Here is an 18,953-nt window from a genome sequence, read left to right as displayed (position 1 = left end):
TTTAGATTAGAAAGCAGCATTACTTTATTCAGAGTGCTGGGTGAATAGAGGGAGCTCCACCTATCACACACACTTGCAACTTACACACTTTGCACACTTCCAAAACTTTTCATTACTTATGCACTTTAGCAAAGCAATTAATGTTCATTTGCTATAAAATACATAGTTCTCTTCATTAATTAGTATTTTATCTTCTACTGGTTACAGATTTCTTACTTCTCATGCTCATGAGCCTACATTTTCAGTCGTTATGATCTGTGAAAAATCTGTTCACTCTCCTGTGAAAATTTAAAAAGTTTAATAAAGGGCACTAAGAGACAAGGACCACAGGGCAAAGGTTATTTCAGCTGGCTGCATCTTGGCACTCAGCCAAGACCACACAGTTATCTTTGGGGATACCACTTAAATACCTTTCTGTTACATCAGCCTGTTATATATTCATAGGCCCTTATGCATAGTAAACATTTTCCCCAAACTAGTTTACATGTTCCAAGAACTGTTCAGCAGGGCTCCTCCTTGCGTCTGCCTTTTTAGAGCATGCAGATTCCTTGGTTGTGGTTTTAATCCATTCTTATCATCTCCTGGTTTTGGGCCTTGATCCACACTGCCTTCAGATGGTGAGTGCTGATCGTTGGCATATCTGTAGCAGGTGTCCTCATCCTGTGTTCACTGGATGTTATTTCATCCAAGCAGGCATTTTAACACAAGCATAGCTCTTTCACTACTATGTCTAAGTTTAATTAACAACAGAAATAAAAACAATCTTTGTTAGAAAGTTACTTTAACATCCCACATATAAATCCATTTTAATATTAGTGAAAAGCCGCTGTTATAATATGTATCTATAACATTATCTTACTATCTTTTTCCCAGATAAGACAATTGCTGAATTGTCTTTGTTAGTTTCTTTATTTCTGGGTCATGCAAAATGTTCTTGCAGACTATAAATTTTGCATTCCATGAGTCCAGTTTCAGCACTATGTCTCTCCCATGCTTAGTCCAATTAAGTGTATCAAAGTTGGCTTAGCAAAACTTAAAAGTTTTAGTAATTTTCCTGACCTGCATTCCTACAATAGCAGTTTATGAAAAACCTTGCTAAGTGCTTGGCTACGGTGGAAAATTACACTGTTCATGATTGATTAAAACAATTCATTAAAAATTTTAACTAGAAAAGTTACTAGGAAAGTTGTATAATTTTCAACAACAACAAGGATGGGAATATCATAAGCCGAGAAGACACACTGGAGCTTTGGGGGGCCCACTCTCCTTCCATCAAGGGCTGCTTCACACAATGTCCTTCGCCGAAATGGACAAAGGGCACAGCCGTGGGAACAACGATCCTTCCGGATTTCATTACACGGCGGCTGGAGACGCCTCGCCCGTCGGGCCCACAGCGACGCCGGCGCGTTTTAGGACGGGCAGCGCGGCCGCAGCTCCTCCTCCAGCCCCGTCCCACACTCGGCCGGGTGTCGAGCGTTCCCCGCTGCCGCTGCGCTGGTGCCCGGGGCGCCGGGACGCTGCTCACTGGTGAGGTGAGGTAGGAGGCCCCCGCCCCAGCCGCGCTCCGACCGGCAGGTCCGACCGGGAGTCGAGCTCGTGGTGACCAAGCCAGAGCTCCGGCAGCTCGTCCGCCCTGCTGAGGCCAAGCTCCACCACCAGCGACCTGAGCACCTTGTCGGCCGGGTCCGAGTCGATGAGGCCGGGGCCAGCAGCCTGGAGGGGGCGGCTCCCCGCGGCTGCGTCCCCAAGCCCTAGGCGAGCGGCGAGCCGGGCTCCGGGGGGCTCCAGAGTCTCCCTGGGGCGCGGGTCTGGACGTGGAACTTCTGCAGGCACAAGATGGCCCACAAGGAGGTTCGGACCCGCCTTGGGGGACCACAGGGGCGGGGAGCAGGCGCAGTCCCTACCGCCGGCATCTCTTCGGCCCCGAAAGGGTAGCAGCGCAGGATCGCCACCACGAGAGGTCCTTCGTGCCCCGGGGAGGGGACTGTCAACAGCTCATCTCCGGCGTCCACGAGGACACTGCAGCGCCCAGAGGAACGCGGGCTGCCCCAGGCGGGTCTGGTACAGCGACGTGCCCGACAGGGAGGGACTGGAACGGCGCTCCGGCTTGGCTCCCTTGCGTGGGCGGCAAGACGGCCATCCCACTCTGGATAGGGAATGTGAGGATTTCAACCCAAGAGGCATCTCACCTAAAAGCCACAACCCTTGACACTTGTGGGGTTTCGTATTGTTTATTTTCCCAACTGTGTTCCTGAAACAGCTCCCACAGCTCTCACAAGGGCAGTCTACCTGCTGTGGGGACAGAGCACATGGGGCCCCGAGGTGGGTCAGAGGCAGCAGTTGGCCAGCTTCTCTACTCCCTCATTCCTCGCATTTTTCCCTGGATGGGCAGTCCCAAATCCTGACATCTCCCCAGGGCACTGGGATCCTTTGCTAGAGCAATGGCAGCAGCAGCTTTCTGCCAGTGGTCACCACACAAGACTGGTCTCACCACAGCACACGACACCAGGTGCCAGGGGTACATGGAAGCAGGCAAGAGGTCAGGAGTCATGGGAGCCACATCCTGCTGACCTGTCTCCATACCAGATTTCCCGTTCTTTCAATCAGCAGTGAAAAACAACAGAGCAAAAAACAAAGCCAAGGCCAGGCTGGGAACCCCTTTGTCTTGCTGTTTCTTCCAGCATAATCTAATTAAAGCCACAGGAAATATGCTTTCCTCCAGTGACTAGGCATCTTTATAAAAAAACAGCACAATAAAAAGTCCATGGGCTAGGAGAATGAGGTGACAAGGGCGACAGAGGCCAGGTTTCATGGCTCCTGGCACTGGGAGAGTTCTGCTCCAGATACCTGTATACCTGTTGCCTTGCTGAGACACCTCGTGGCAGCTCTCATGGGGCACCAGAGCATCTGGAAGTTCATCCAAGATCTCCCAGAAGAGGAGCTGCCACAACGCCCTGCATCGCCCTTGACATTCTTGAGAGGCTCTCCAGGCTCTGGTCCCTCTGTGCAGGATTTCAGGAGCTCACAAATGGCTTTGCAGTAGGTGGGAAGGGGGAGGGGGGGTGTGCTGTGGAAAAGAGCACTGGCAAGACAGGATGGGTGGAAGAAGAAAGGAAAGAGCTGGAGGAGTATTTCAAGTATTTTATTTTTTAAAAATTCCCAGTTAAAACCACAATGGCTATGCCTTTCTGTGGGTAAGAAACACAACCAGGGTAGCTCTCAGGCTCTACTTCCCAAGTGGGCAGCTCTGAGGCTGTGGCCCTGCCAAGTAGGTAACACAGCACTGGGCTCCAGCTGGGGAGGGCTCACAGCTCTGAGCAGCTCCTCTCTTAAAATACATTTAAAAGCAGTTGTGAGAACAAACTGTGGTGTTAAAAAAGGAAGGGGAAAGGAGCAAGGGAGGCTCTCCCAGCACTGGACGGCTGTGGCTGGAGGGCCCACACTCCTGCCTGGGAAGAGCCACAGAGCTTGTGGCATGCGGCAGCTTTTCTTCTTTAAAGAGAAAAAAAAGTTAACCAACCAACAGTACTTTCTTTGAAAGATTCCCTGCAGCCACAAATTTCATCAGTTGTTCACATAAATATGCTGTCTTCCCCACAGGAAATGCTCTTGCCTGAGCCTTCCTTTTCTGCTAAACAACGTGCTTCAGATTCCCTGCAAACAAAAGGAAGCAAAAAAAGGGTATTTCCACTGATATTTTAGCCTGATGGAGTGACCTGGCAAGGGGTGCCACTCCCATGCCTGATGGACTAGACCATGATATGGGAATTCCAGCCTCAGCACAGATCTCAATTCCTGCTGACCCCTCACTCCCTCTGCAGAGGCTGCTGCCCTCATTTGAGCCAAGCTTTGGAAATTACCACAAGGGGACCTTGCCAATGCTTTCACTATGCTGAATGCTGCTTCGGGATTTATGGACCAGCATCCGAGATGGGCATGCTCACTCCCTGCTGCCTTGTCCTTCTTTCAGGCTGGATTCACAGACAGGAGTGCACAGCCCTCCCCCACCCCTTCCAGCTCTGGAGTGATGCTGTTCCTCCTGCCCTCTTGGACATTTTCCCAGGGAAGGGATGCCCTCTCCCTAGGATTGGCCTGTGCTTGGTAATGGACACCTGAAGGCATCCACAGCCACTGGACTTCCTATCCTACTTCTAACACCAGCACACTGCAGAAAAGGGGTGCCAAGCCCCATCATGCTGCTCTGAGCCCCTCTTGCAGAGAGAGACAAGACAGATGGGTAAGGGCATTGAATGAGTTTCAGTGCTGGAGCTGGCAGAGCTCACCGAGCTGCCTGTCCTGGACTTGAAGAGCTTCAAGTCCTGCCTGCTGGAGACCTGTTCCAATTCCAGAAAGCTATTTCCCACAGCCTCCTCCTGGACCAGCTGGAAAGACACAGACTGGATGGGTCGTCTGCAAAGGGGATAGGGAGGGAGCTAGCAATGGGTGGTGATCAAGGGACTTTACATTGTCTTGCAGCCTGTCATAAGTGGGGTCCCCCAGGGACCGATACTGATACATATTGCTCAACATTGTAAATTACCTGGGTTGAAAACAACCACAGCACCCAACTGGGTGCTGCGGTGAACAGGTCAGAAGGAAGAGGTATCTTAAGAGAGTAGGACAGGCTGGAAGACTGGGCTACAAATAACAGTTTTAAGTTTAACAAAGGCAAAACCAAGGTCCTGCTCTTGAGATAGAAGGTGGCCAGTTCAGGCTGGGATTTGTGTGACTGGGAAGCAGCTTTGTGGAAATGGATGTGGGGATCCTGATAGGCAGCAAGCTGAATGGGATCCAGTAGTGTGCTGCTGCAGGAGTGAAGCAAACTATATCCTGTGCAGCCTGTGTAGGAGCATTACTAAGAAAAACTGGATTATCTCATTCCAGGTCCATCAGACAAATGATGAGTACTGTGTCCAGTTATGATCCCCACAAATCACGAAAGACATGGACAGAGCAGAGAGGGTCCAAAGGAGGACCAAAAAGGTGATCAGATGCTGGAGAACCTGCCCAATGAGGAGAGACTCTGCCTGTGGAAGAGAAGGCTTAGGAGGGACTTCATCACAGTAATCTAGTACTTGAAGCCTGCTCTGTAGGCTTCAGAGGACAGAAGCTCTCTCTTCACAAGGAGGCACATGGAGAGGACAAGGGACAACAGGTGTGAGTTGCACCAGGAGAAGTTTCACCTTATTTTAAGTGCTTTTTTTTTACAGCGAGAACAATCAATCACTGGCGGAAACTCCCCAGGGATGAGGTAGCGGCCTCACTGTCAGAAGTTTTCAGGACATGACTTGCTAGGTAATCTTGTCTATGATCCCTTTCCCACTAAAAGTTTGGACTAGGTGATCTTTGAAGTCCCTTAGAACCTGGGCTGTTCTATGATTCCAAAAAGGACAAGGCCCCATGCTCCCCTACCCAGCCAGAGCAAAGGCAATGGCAACTTTTGCTACAGGAACCCATTACTCTGTACCACCAACCCTGAAAATCCCAAGGGATGTGGGAGGCCAGTGACACTGCACTAATGAGCAGCCACGTGAATGTGGTTCATCTTTCCAGTCAGTGAGAAAGGCTCCAAGAAGCTTTTCTGAAGCCCTCTCTAAAAAAACCTGTAAGCCTGAAGCAAACACACCTTTGATAGAGTTCAGAATTTCTTGAATTCTCTGTGGCTCATTGCGGTCTGGTCTGCAGCTTGGTGTGATCTCCAGCACATAATCAGGACCATACTCTGTGAAGAACTGCAGGGAGGAGGAGAGGAAAATCAACAGAGAGGTCTCTGAAGGCTGAGGCTAGACAGAGGGCTCCCCATGGGTTCCTGTTTGTAAAAAGGCAAAAAAACATTTCTCTACCTAAGGGCCACATGTAACTTCACTACATCAAGGTGGTACTTCAGCAGTGTCTGTGTCCACCTGGAGTTTTCAACCGCTTCCCAGTTCAAGGGATGGGAAGCAGAGCCAGTGAAGCAACCAAAAAGCAGTCAAATGTCTATCCCAATGCTTTATTTGGGAAAGCTGTTGACACTCATTTTACACACAGATACCTGCAAATGGGATTTTTTTACTATTAAATTTCAAGTGCTGTAATCACATATCCTACTTGTCACTTCCCATCCTGCTGAACACTGCACTGACATGACTGTGAAACACCTGGGAAAGGAAAAATCAGTGTGCTGGAAGGATACTGTGTCTCTCCTGGCTGAGTGCTCAGACAGCATGCAGGAAATCTGCAGCACATGGGGTCGATGTGCTAACGCAGAATCACAGGTTACTGTGAGCCACTGTGTCTGGCCAAGACAGGGTCAGTTTTCAGAGTAGCTGGGAGGAGGCATGGCCAGGACACGGAGGTTATTCTACACCATCTCTCATCATTGCTGAGGGCAGGGGAAAGGGACTCTTCCAGACAGAAGGGATTCCTTCCAGCTTAAATAATGTGGCAGAGGAAGCCATGCGGTTTTGTCTGTTGTCAGGGGGCAGGGGTGTTTCTATGTGAATTGTTTTTTGTTTTCTTGTTCCCTCTGTCATTAGTATTGTCACTGTTATTATTTAGTAAATTGTTCATGCTCTTAGCAGGAGCACTAAATTGGAAAGTACCATTCCTAAGACAACTTTAATTGCTGCCCAGTATGGAAACAAATTTGATTCTAAGCATTTGTTCATATTAGGTAGAGAACCACTGGTCACAATGCTGCTTGGTCTGTTCATGTGGGTGTGGTATGTATGTGTGAGCATATATGTGTTCCTTGTGATGATATTTTTCAGAGCAGGAGAGGGATCAGGACTGTTTTGTTGCTGTACTCTGTGATACCAGTTTATGAAATTATAACAATGGCAAGGAGGGTCATTTGGGATGTGTATTCAGTGTTCCTCTCCTACCCTTACCTTAGGCACTACCTTTGTTAGTCCATTAATAATAGTACTCGGCCTGAGGGAGAAACAGGAGAGGATGATTTTTCCCAACTTGTCACTCCCTCTTCCTCCTTCAGGCCTGTTACAACAGCTTTTCAAGAATTTTGAATTCTCTTTGGATGTTACAGAAAGTATGTTCTTGTTGCTATGGTTGCTATGTCTCTTATGTGTCTCCTCAGTACAGCTGATAACATGTTTAGAGTCAGTGGAGTTCAAACCATGTTGAGAGTCAGGACAGAGATTTCTAGGAAGGTCATTCAGAGATCTGCCCCAAGGGTGGACAGTCATGAGAAGCATAGAAAATGGGAGGAAACGGGCCAGCTTCTGGGGAATTCTCTGCTCCAGTGGTTTGGAAGTTCATCCCTGTACAACTACAGGACCCTAATATAGTGACAGAATATTTGCAAGGTGCATTCTGTGTCAACTCCAGAGAGAAGCAACTTATTGGAATGTGCTGGGCCCTGGCTACTCTTTACCAGACACTGCTGGTCACGAGACAGAACCCTCAGGGGGAGGACGAGGAAAGCAGAGCAACAGGCACTGTGGTCACTCAAACTTCAGCTGAAAAAAAAAATTAAAGCCTTGAGAAGGCAAAAGGCACATCCTAAAGAGCTCTTTGAGGAAACCACGTAATCCTTTTGCCCATCCTCTCTGTTACTATCTGAGACTGGAGTTTACGGGCACATTAAACCCCTCACAGAAAGCTGCAGACAGCCTCTGGTTTTGGGCACGAGCACCAACCATACTGCTACATAAGTGTCTTCACAAAACAGGACTGTGTGGCAAGGATGCTGTGTGGATTAGGCAGAACAACTGGCTCTTCTGCAAGGAGACGGGTTTTTCAAAGCATTACCTCATGATCAGGGATCTCAGAGGACAGTGTTCTCCCAAGGATGACCCCAGTCAAGTATGTCCAGCAGCGAGCGGTGTTGGCAAGGTTGTAACCTCCTGTTTCCAGCAAGAATTGGGATTTGAGGAGGAAGAGTGAGGAACGGGAAAAGAAAAAAAGAGATTTAGGTGGAAGGAACAAATCATGAAACCACTGTGTGCAGGTTACATGAGTTCAGCTATTTCCTCCACTCAAGCCATGCCCAAAACCTGCCTTCTGCACCTGCTGGCTACACAAGGCCAAGTCTGAATGACAGTGTATGCAAGAGCAGACCACTCAAACTGAACCCCAGTTACAACCAGCGTGGCAGAGGCCAGTCCTCCAGCCACCATCTCAGAGTCAGGATGAGCTCACAACCCCATGTGCTCAACTCTCTCCTGGCAACAAGAAGAGCCATTCTCAAGTAGCAGGCTGCAGCAGAAATGGGGGCTTCCTCCTTTTTAATACCAGCCTTTGACCTATGAAGCAAAATACACATGCCCAGCCATACCCTGGTGAGCTCTTCAGCACCGTCATGTTTGAAAGGACAAATGTGAAACTCATCACTATAACTTGCAACTGTTTTACACTGAAATGAGATTTCACAGTGAGCAAGAAATGGTTACCTACATGGTAAAGGAACATGAGCCCACAAGGAGAAACCTTAGCTGAAAGCAATCCTGCAAGAGACTCAGGTATGTTTTTTTCCAGAACAGACGACTAGAAGAGTAAAGGGAGAAAAGCACTTTGACAAGACAGACCATATTATTCTGATATTCCCTTCTGTCTGCAGTGGGTTTTTTTCCCTGCTTTTTTTTTTTTACTCCTCCCCCAATTTCCACTTCAAATGCTTCCACATGCTCCAGTGGTGGACACTCCTTTGCTGTTTTCACAAGTGACACATAGTTGATCCTCATTTTTTAACAGAAGTTTTGTGTTTTGTTTGACAGGTGACATCTCCAGCACACTCACAGACAAGGCACAGCAGGACTGAACACTGATAACCTTTCCAAAACAAAGGACATCAGGCACATTAAATATTAGCCTTAATATGCTATACATGATTTCCCCATCTAAAAAAGGACAACACCTAGACTGCTCCGGCTCCAGTCATGGAGCTCAGGGGCTTTCCCTGGCACACAGGGGCTTTTGTGGTTCTGAAATGCTCTGTTAACATAACACCTGTCCTGTGCTCTCCCCACTGAACAAGCAGCTGATTAGGCAACACAACAAAGTCCAGCTTAGCTTTCACTGGGTATCAGAGCCCTGCTGTATCTTGCAGGCCTTGTCCCAAGCCCCTGCTTGAATCTTAATGAAACCATTCATCACCAGGTGCCCAAGGTAGGTTTGGGAACACAGTGTTCACTTTTAAAGTGAAGCGCCAAAGGGCTGATCAGTAGAGATGGGAATCAGAGATGTCACTGAGAAGTCAGGGTCAGTTTGTTGGCCTCTCCTCTTCTCCAGAGGAGCCATGCAGCTTTTAACTCAAGATCTGAGTCAGTACTGAGACTTGCACCTGTCAGTATAAATGATTTCAGGTGTGAGAAAAGAGTATTATGCCTCAGTGCATCCTCCTGACACTGCCCAGCAGTCACCCTGCTAAACCCTTGCCAGTCCTGAGCCCAAGGGCGGGCAGGCACTCAAGGCAGGGTCACAGGAGGACAAACACATTTCTCTGAGAACAGCAGGATGCACTCACCTCCTCCCAGGACAAGAGTTGCTAGCTGCCACTGCAGGACATACTTAAGGCACTTCCCCACTCCCTCAGGTGTCATGTTGAAAGAGCACATGGGGTCTCCAGCAATGGTGTCCGCCCCCAGCTGCAGCACAACTGCATCAGGGTTGAAGGCAGCATACACCTCCTTCAGCACTCTAGAGAGAAGAGAAGCAGTCCAGTTACTGCCAGCACAGCCCAGAGGAATGCTGGTAGCATGGCCCTGGTCACTCAGATAAACCAATGCCTCTCAGGGTTTCTGCATTCTCTGCTTCCACCCAACTCACACCAGTTACAATACCTCTACTCCCAGCCTCTGCTCTGAGCCTTCTACCTCCACAGCAATTTTAGCTCTCAGAGCACTTATCAAAAGGCTGATGAATGCAAAAGCACCACTGATAACATGGCAGAGGGGGATCTAGTCCTCACCAGTTTAGTGGTAGCATCAAACTCCACATTTACAGTCGGCCTTTTGGCTGCACGATGGTCCAGGGGCTTTTCTGCCCTGTGAAAGTTATAGTGGAGGTCAGGGTCTGGCAAAACAACCACCCTGAACTCTCAGACACCTCTCACCAGGACAGGCCAGGAGAGGACAGGAGAAACAGAGGAAGACTGGCTAGGGTCTTACTCTCCTCTCTCCTGTATGGCTCTTGAGGCAAAACTATGAGGAGAAGCTCTGTGCTGGATGTAGTCAGCCTGCAAAAACCAGCATTGGACAGAGCTTCATGCTTCAAGCCCATTGTGGTTTTGGGAAATACGGGCAATTACCCTCAAACAACAGCTGGATGAGACATCCATGGTCATGTCCATGGACTGCCTCCCAGCCAGGATAGATCTCAGAGATCTCTAAGTCTCTTTGCAGAAGCTTCAGCTCTACACAGCTTGAAATCTATTGTAAGTTATGATGTCCTTCAGCTGTGAATGCACGCAGCAGGCTCCTCCTGAATGGGTTCCTGACCCCAGAGCTGCCTTTTGAAAGCATGTCCTCCAGCACAAAGAGGGCTGCTCTGCCCCAGCAATGGCAAGCACCAATAAGCCAACAGGAGGCATGGCCCCCTGCATGACTGCCCTACTGGCCTACAAGTTTAGAGAGGTTTCCGCCCTCAAGTGTTAGAGGTGGACATGCTACCACATCCTGCAGCCCTGCACTGAGACTCCTCTCCCCTGGAAAAGAACAAGACCTGCAGCCCAGTTTTGACATGGGCAACAGCTTGTGAGGTCCACCATCATCTGAAGGACACAGGGGACTGCCAGGAGGCAGCTCTGTCACTGTCAGATATTCAGCCTTCAGCCTTTTATTTTTCCAGCACAGACAGAAGGTGCTAGGAAAATGCTTTTAGCTAAGCCCCAAGCATATGTTCCACAGTCAGAATTCAGAGCACTTACTTGAAGAAAAAACATCTAGCCCTAAGTCCACAGCTAAAAAATACTTGTCACTTCTCAGTCTCTTCTTAGATAGACACCTGTGGAGGTGTATCTAAGGAGACAGGCTAACCCACGGCAGAGACCCCTCCAGCCACCCACAATGTCTCTGTATATTCAGTTTGTCTAAGGATTCATACAAGACCTCTGACAACTTAAGAGTCCATGTTCATTGTAATCAAAGGCTGCAACAGGGGAAGGGACAAGGCTTAAGAAAGGACTGTAATTAAAAACACTAAGCTGTGTAGTATCTTATTCTCTCTCTAAAATCCCATCCAAGCCAGCTGTATAAGAGCAAGAGGGCTTACGATTCACAGATCTGGTAATATTTTTCATCCTGGATGCCATCTTGAATGGGCACATTCACGCTGTAGTAGCGACCTTTTCCCAGGCCAACATCTGTCACATCACCAGTGCCTGCACAAGAGAAACACCCCAATTAGAAGGGAAAGTAAAGCAGCAGCAAGAGACGCGTGGGGTGTCTCAAAGGCACAATGAGAGCCAGGACATTCAGCATGTGTATGAAGAAGTCCACTTGCCACCACCAAGAAAGGTGGGGTGGAGTGACCCAGTTCTATCCTTCACCCAATTCTGCCATGCAGCATCAAAGGAACTCTGCCTAGAGCTCAGCTACAACCAGAAAGGGGGAAATGCAAAAATGTAGCTCCCCCTCTTTCCTTTTCCTGGGTCGTGAGAAGAGACAGCAAGACATGCTTTTACATCTTGTCTTTATGGAGGCCTCACCAGTGACGTGTGAACCAAATGAGCACAAACCTCACAAGTTCAACTTGCCTGGGAAAAATCCTGGTGAAAATTTGTGCAGAGAAACAGTCATGACCTTCGAGGTGAAACTAAAGGCATCCTCAACTCCTATTAGGAAATTGAAAAAAAAAAAAACGTTCACGCATCATTTATATAAATGACAGTCTGAACACACTGAGTTGCTTGATACACACAGGCAGCAAGCAGAGAAGGAGCACCATAAGCAAAGTAGAAATGCAGATCTGGCTCAATACGTCTTCAGTCCACAGAGACTGGAGTTCAACTGCAGCAAAGATCACAACTGCTACGAATCTGGCAGGTCTCGTGCTAATCAGTACTGAATGGATCTGAATATCTCACGTCACTACCCATGGTTGCAGCACTTGCCTGTGCTGCTAGGCCTGTGAAGCTGGGAGAGGGATCCAAGCAGGGCTCACTTGGCCAGAGCCTGGCTCTGATCAGAACCAGTGCTACTGGGCTCTCTTGCTTTTTCTCAATGCTGCTGTGGTTCAACGTGCATTTTCCTTAAAGACACTATTAAGACAGCGGGCATGGAGAGGGAAAAAATAAATAATAGGAAACTTAACAGAAACCAAATACAGGGAGAAAATGGAACAAAATTAAACACGTCATAAAATTTAGGAGAGCAGGAAATGTTAAATGGGGTAGAAACAATGTCCCTGAAGGAGGGAGCAGTTTCGGCAAGGCCAGCTTTGCCTCTAGATTTATAGTATCAAGCCTTCTTTTAAAAGCAGCACTTACTACTGGCTACTTCCCTCTTGCTATGGACACTTTAACAATTAAACCCTGACACCAACTGCTCTGCCAGGATGGGAGACTGGGACACATTATCTGTTGCTTTAGGTACAAGACTTCTGCCCAGACCCACAAGAGAAGTCTGAGGAGCAGCATTGGGCAAGTCTGTAAAGCAGGACAAGGCATAAATAGATTGGGGGAACTCCACTGCACCGAAAGGAGCCGAAGCCATGGCTGTTGCAGCAAGTAAACCCCTGCTGTGCAGATAGGCCTTGCCTTCTCCCATTCCCTCCTGAGTCTGTGCAGCTGTGCTGTTTGCAGCCTTTGCTGGGCCTTACCATCCCCATGATGCAAATCCAAATCAATATAAAGGATGCGGTCAAATTTCTGGCGCAGTCGCAGGATCCCCAAGACAGCGTCATTCAGGTAACAGAAACCAGAAGCTTCATCCCTGTGAAAACAATGTCTGTGACATTGAATATTGCCAATGCAATCACCACTGATTTCAGCATTCTCACTTTAGCTTTGCAAGTGTCCACCTCACAGGGGCACAGAGGAGTACAAAAACTCAGCCCAGCAGTGACCAAGAGACGGGTCAGGAACAGTTCAAAGCATGGCTGGGAAGCACAGAGAACAGGAATGCTTGCCAACTGCTTCTCAACTCTGGGCTTTCTGGCAGCTGGGTAAGCATCAGTCAGCTCTGCAGAAAGACACTGGTTTGAGGAGGGTACCTCTGACCACTGCGCTGTTGAACAAATAAAATGTTAGCTTTCTGCACCTGAGACATTTTAAAGAAGTTCAGAGCCACCTGACTCAAACCCACTCTCTCTGAGGCAAGAGGACATCCCCTTGGCAATTTTCCTGTGAGTTCTGGACTGGCATAGATAGGCAGCCACTCCATCCCTGCTGTCTGGGTCACAAGTCCTGGGATGGTCCTGGCAGTGAAAGGCAGGCCTAAGCCAGTCACAGGATTCTCCTGCTGTTTTAAAGTCTCAGGCTATGAAGGTTAAGCCTCTTGCCAAAGTAACTCCCTCCTTTCTCTTCCCAGGAAAATGCAAATGGCATGTCCCACATGCAGTCCTCAAGATACAGCTCCTGGGCTCAGCCAGAGAGTCCCAGCAGCTAAACAGAGGACAGGTGTACCATGTAAAGATATATCACTGACATTAATCAGGGACAGCTTAATTGCTGGCATCAAAGGAACAAGAAAGTTTCTTGACCGCTACTCCAGCCTCACTCCAAAGTGAAGTCTCCCTCACCACTTAGCACCAGTCCACATGCTAAGTTAAATCTGCTCTGGATAGCTATTTTAAAGCGAAGCTTTATACTTGGCAACAGGAGTACCCAAATTCCTTTTCCACAAATTATATCAGGATACAAAATGCACCTCTGGGAAATTCCTCTTGACTTCCAGTCACAGCACTCAGCTCATTCTCTCTGATATTTCCTGCTCAGCAACAGCTGGGAACAGTGAGGAGCAAGCCAGGAGTGGCACAACCACACTCGCTTTCACTCTCTGCAAGTGCCATGGAGCACATGTGTTTTCCAGTGACTCTCTTCATTTATGGTAATGCTGAAAATGGAGGTGTTAACAGGTATCCTGAAAATCTGACTCAACTGTGATTATGTACTTCTCCCCTCCCTCACAGCCCACAAGGAAGCTTGTCTTGAGCCCTCTCTCCATGCAGTAATACACATCTCTGAAACTCAAAGCAGAGCAGGACACCACTTCAGTCAAAAGCAGAGCAGTGTCGGAGCTGCAGTTCAGGACCAGCATTTGGGATTCCCCTCTGCTGCCCTAAATCCACCCAGCAAAGTTCTGAGTATCACTGCCAGAACGGAGGGTGAGGCTGCCTTGAGAAAAGGCACTTACTCAGCATCTTACTCTCAACCCCAAAGGCATCCTCTGAACCAAGAGCTTCCAAAGCTCCAGGTCATTCCTACCTTTAGGACCCTGGAAAGAAACTAAACCACCAGACAGCAGGTGTTTTTGACAAAAGGAATGTATTTTGGTTTTTGACAAAAGGAATGTATTTTGCTAGGACACAGGTCCTAGAATCAAGCACCTGCAGTTTGGAGTCAGTCTGACTGGACTTTCACATTGGACTGGCATCTACCCTGAACCATCACACGCCAAATTACTGGGGTGACTGGGAAGACTCCTTTGGGATTGGTGAGTATTAAATGCCTATTTTTAAACAGACTCTTTGCTTCCCAGAACAGTGCTAATAGCTCAGCAGCAGCAACACTGCTAAGACTTTTTCCATTGCAGGCATTTTTTAAGCCATGCAATCCAGACAGAATATAACAGGAGATTTCCCAAAAGACATCAGTTCTGCATAGAGCGAGAGCTCAGCTCTGCTGAGTGCAAGTCTCCTTCCACAGCAAGCTGCAGCTGAAGCCATTTGCAGCCAAGTGCCCACCAGGAAATGGGCTGAGATGTTGTGTGAGTACACCTGCCCCAGACCTGCTCTGCAGCACATGACAGTGACAGCACCAGCTCTGGGCAGTGACCTGCCTCCTCTCAGGCCTCTGCCCTGCCCCCTGTTTCCTTCCTCTCTATCTCCTGCCTTCCCTCACACCTTGCTTTCTCTCCCAACTAGATCACTGTGCCCTGAGGGTTCTCAGGGAAGCTGGGAGCTGGGAAGCAGGGTTCAGACACCAGATGAGAAACCGCAACGGAAGAATTGCTTTCTTACTTCTTTGCATGATGCCACCCTCCAGGCCAGTTAATTGCTACTTTGCACTTGCCATCCAGCAGGCACTGGGCTGCAGTGATGGTGGCTCCTCCCACAGCCGCTGCATACTCAAAGATCCCTTCAGTGGCTGGACAGTCGTAACCTGCAGGTAAGAGTCCATGTAAGAGTTTGCACCTCAGACACAACAGGCCTTTTCCTCCAGGGGAAGCACATTCCTTTTGTTGGAGTCTTCAAGACAGATCCAGGCTGGAGCAGCCTGTTCCTGAAGAACTGACCCCATGGAGGACCCATACTGGAGAAGTTCTTGAAAAACTACTACCCATAGGAAAGACTAGCACTGGAAAAGTTCATGGAAGAGAGTGTCCTGCAGGAGGGACCCCACACACACATGGGGCAAGAGTGAAGAGGAAGGAGCAGCAGAGAGGTGTGAACTGACCACAACCCCCATTCCTTGTCCCTTTACACTGCTTGAGGGGGAAAGTAGAAGAGCAGTGAGTGAAGCTGAGTCTGGGAAGAAAGCTGGATGAGGGGGATGGTGATTTCAGTTTTATTTTGAATTCTCACTATTCTACTCCATTATTAATTGGCAATAAATTGAATTAATTTTTCCATGTAGAGTCGCTTTTGCTGGTGACAGTAACTGGAGACTCACCTCCCTGTTATTATCTCTACATGTTCTTTTCCACTGGATTTTCTTCCCTCCCCCCCCACTGAGGGGGAGAGAGACTGTATCTTGGTAAGCACCTAGCAAAAAAAACCCCAACCACACTACAAAAATCAACCCACTACAAAAAGCAACAATCCAAATGTTTTCTTGCACTCAGTTCGTTTAAAAATGTGTCCTGAATCAACTTTGAGTTGTGTGCCTGGGTTGCTGAACCTACTGGTTCCTCACACCAATCTCACAAAAAAAACTACTTTCAAGTCTCTGTCTACCTGACCAGACCCTGGCATGGTCACTGACATACCTCTTCCCTAAAAATGGACATCCACAAACTAGCCAAGCCTAGATAAACTGTAGGTCTATGTCTGTAATACGATCTCCACTTAGTCCTACAGCAGCCTCCGTGCAGCTGTTGCCCACAAAGCTTGATATCAGGGCTGCTTGTCTTCCTGTAGACAGAGCAGCTTCAGGAATGTAAAGTCTAAGGCACACTCATGAGAGCAGCAAAGAATCTGCAACTCTGCCTCAGTTCTGGGTCGCTCTTCCCATTCCTGATACCAAAACTGCCCATAGCCATCTCACCTGCTTTACCTGCTGCATTTCTCAAGCTGTCTTAGGTCCAGGAGGGCAAGAGCCCTCTGCTCCACACGGAAGTCACCAGATTGCTCTGCAGCTGCTCTGGTCACTACAGCTCCAGGCCACTGTTCACACATGCCCTCCCCACAGCAGGCTTGCAGCAGCCAGTCCCAGCTCCAGCCCGAGGGCAGCATCAGGGTCTTCCATCCCATTCCAGAGCCTCAGAGCAGCAGAGCAACCCAGTCAGCAAGAGACAGGCCAAGCTATACAGAGCAGCAAAGTGAGGCTAGCTCTACCCTCAGCTGGCACCAGGGAAAGTGCCAGCCTGTCAGATGACTGCTGGGGTTCAGCAACACCCCGTTAAAGAATGTTTCCTTTCAAAACTAAGTCCAGCATCCCCCTGAGCTCACCCCTCTAACTGCAGCTCCAGCAAAAAGCATCCTGGCCCTGGCACTCAATTAATCTCTTGCCTAAGATGTGCATCCTTACCCAGTCCATACTCCACAGACTCCGGGTGGTCATCATCCCCCTCCTCACTGACCTTCTGCAGGTGCTGCAGGTAAGCATCTGTGTGGAAACTCGCCATTTCCTCCATGGAGGCCACTTTTGGCTTGACTATCCTAAGCAGAGAGGAAGAAGGGATCACATCAAGGCAAGAGGATCCAGTGTTCAGCTGGAATATCCAGCTTTAGCCTTTACAATAAGAGCCTTCTTTTGGCTGTTACTGTTGTAAAAGCAAACAAAACTCCCTCTTCTTCTTGCACTGGGCTGTCACTCAAGTTAGAAAGCCACCCAGCTGAGCTGGAGCAGGCCATGCCCCTGGTTTGGGGCGCCCACCCCTGTGAAGAACACTGCAGGTGCTGCCTGTATTAACCTTCCCACTTTGCTTCAAGTTTTTTTTCCCTGTTCTGCATGTTCTCTCTGTTTGTGCATTCCCCAGCATATCCAACATTCAGTTAACACAGAGGAACTAATGGAGGGAAATGCCCAGGCCCAGCAGAGCCCTGTGGCAGGACCTCAGCCTAGATCAGGAGCTGTGCAATGCCTCTCACATGCTGTAACCTGCACCAAAGCAGAGACTGTCACTGTTCCAAGCAACTTGCACAGCACCTTCCTGGGTCTGGGTGCTTTGCAGTATGCCTAAACAAATCCTGCAACACACTGAACCCTCCCCAAAACTTGGACAGTGGTAGCACGCACAGGCAGTGCAGCACAGCTCCGTTGCTACAGGAAGAACATAGGAAGCTCCCAGCTCCAGGCTGGCCCTGATGCTTCCGATCCCATGCAAGGGCAAACAGTCCTTCAGGTCTGCTCTATAATGATGCCTGCAGTCATTTCCCAAGCACACTCTACCAGAAAAAAAAATTCTTTTAAAAAAGAAGTCTCAAAAAAACCTTCTGGTTGTGCTGAACTGGAGTACATTTTTTCTAATATTTTAGGAGAAGCTTCACAAGAGGGACTGAGCTCTGCCTTTCTTATTTTTCCCTTCACCTTGACGCCCCAGCGTCAAGAGCTGAATGAGGCAGCAGGTACCTCACTTCTCTGCCCCAGATCTCATCCGGTCTTCTCTCCTGAATAGCACGTAGACCTCACAAAAAGTCTCTCAGATATATTACAATGCACCTAAACAATATGGTCCCTCTCTGCATCAGCACTGACTGATCAGTGGATCTGGAGCAGCACCAAGACTGTCACCCTACTCAGGAGTCTCAAGCATGGGGGTGATACACACTCTGTAGAGAAAGCACAAGGCTATAAGTGCTCCACCAAACCAGGAGGTAACCATAAATTACACCTGCCACAATTACTGTAATCGTGTCCATGTAGCAAAACAAACATTTTCCTTTAATCCTGCAAATACACACAGTGAGGGCTCCTATAATCACACCACCAGCAGGGACAGTGTGAAACTTGAAGTTACTCAGCACCTTCCAAACCTTAGTGGAGACTAAAACATTCCTTCACAGAAACGGGAGCACTTACTTCATTTGGTCAAGCAAGCAATATGCTTCAATCAGTGAATGCACCATGCTGGCCTAAAGAAAAGAATAAGACTGTGAGAGCAGGAAACATAAAGCCAGCAACCAGGGGCCCAAGGACTCGCAGACGAGGTGTGGCTCAGACTCCTCCCAGCAGCGACTTTCCCTGCCCGGGTCCCTTCTCCGGCCTGTGCCCATACCGTGTGAAAGGGCCTTCCGGTGTCCCGGGCAGAAGCACAGCCGCGCACGGCCTCCCGGGAAAGGGAATTGTCGCTTCAGTGTCCAAGCCCGCGGTGCCAGGGGCGATGTCAACGCACAGACGAGCCATCCCCGCTCTAACCCCACACTCCTCTCGCCGGGAGTTTCCCCCGCTTCCTCCTTTCCTACCGCCGTGCCGGGCGCCGGCTGCCCGCGCCCGGGCCTCACCGCTGTGCTCCCCGCGCCCCCTCGCCCCCGCCGCGGCGCTGACCCGCTTGGGCACTTTGCAGAGGGAGTCGCAGAGGGTCACGTACTCCGGGCTGTATACGTAGACCGGCGGCGGCACCGCCGCCATGGGAGCCGGCACAGCCGGGACCAGCGCCCGCAACGCCGCTAGTCAGGGCACGCCACGACCG

At 49.1% G+C, this 18,953-nt stretch overlaps 1 protein-coding gene across 4 annotated transcripts; it reads right to left on the bottom strand.

Moving 5' to 3' along the window:
• On the bottom strand, positions 1-18,938 carry HDAC8 (histone deacetylase 8). Of its 4 annotated transcripts, none has more exons than XM_058032516.1 (11): positions 18,852-18,938; positions 18,344-18,396; positions 16,850-16,980; positions 15,121-15,262; positions 12,760-12,872; positions 11,696-11,773; positions 11,212-11,320; positions 9,467-9,639; positions 7,753-7,847; positions 5,627-5,732; positions 1-2,146 (listed from the first exon to the last, which is right to left on the bottom strand). In XM_058032516.1, exons 2-11 carry the CDS (start codon positions 18,388-18,390, stop codon positions 1,752-1,754), a joined length of 1,389 nt encoding a protein of 462 aa, XP_057888499.1. In that variant the 5' UTR covers positions 18,391-18,396; positions 18,852-18,938; the 3' UTR covers positions 1-1,751. The 4 variants fall into 4 exon arrangements, with proteins under 4 accessions (XP_057888499.1, XP_057888496.1, XP_057888497.1 ...); XM_058032513.1 differs by having other exon boundaries at positions 18,809-18,937; XM_058032514.1 differs by lacking the exon at positions 18,852-18,938 and adding an exon at positions 18,540-18,623.
• Positions 18,939-18,953: the final 15 nt, after the last annotated feature.

This window comes from Melospiza georgiana, chromosome 12 (genome assembly GCF_028018845.1).
Source record: "Melospiza georgiana isolate bMelGeo1 chromosome 12, bMelGeo1.pri, whole genome shotgun sequence".
Classification (NCBI taxonomy): Eukaryota; Metazoa; Chordata; class Aves; order Passeriformes; family Passerellidae; genus Melospiza; species Melospiza georgiana.
Note: the sequence above shows the minus strand (reverse complement) of the source record. Positions and strands in the feature narration are given on the sequence as shown.

Bases quoted from the DNA above. Each gene is read 5' to 3' on its own strand.
- HDAC8 (XM_058032513.1), bottom strand. From the start codon at position 18,892: ATGGCGGCGGTGCCGCCGCCGGTCTACGTATACAGCCCGGAGTACGTG. The intron at 12,873-15,120 runs GTAAGAAAGCAA...TTGTTTTCACAG, and splicing joins GGGTGGCATCATGCAAAGAA to GGATGAAGCTTCTGGTTTCT. The intron at 7,848-9,466 runs GTGAGTGCATCC...TGCTGGAAACAG, and splicing joins AACTCTTGTCCTGGGAGGAG to GAGGTTACAACCTTGCCAAC.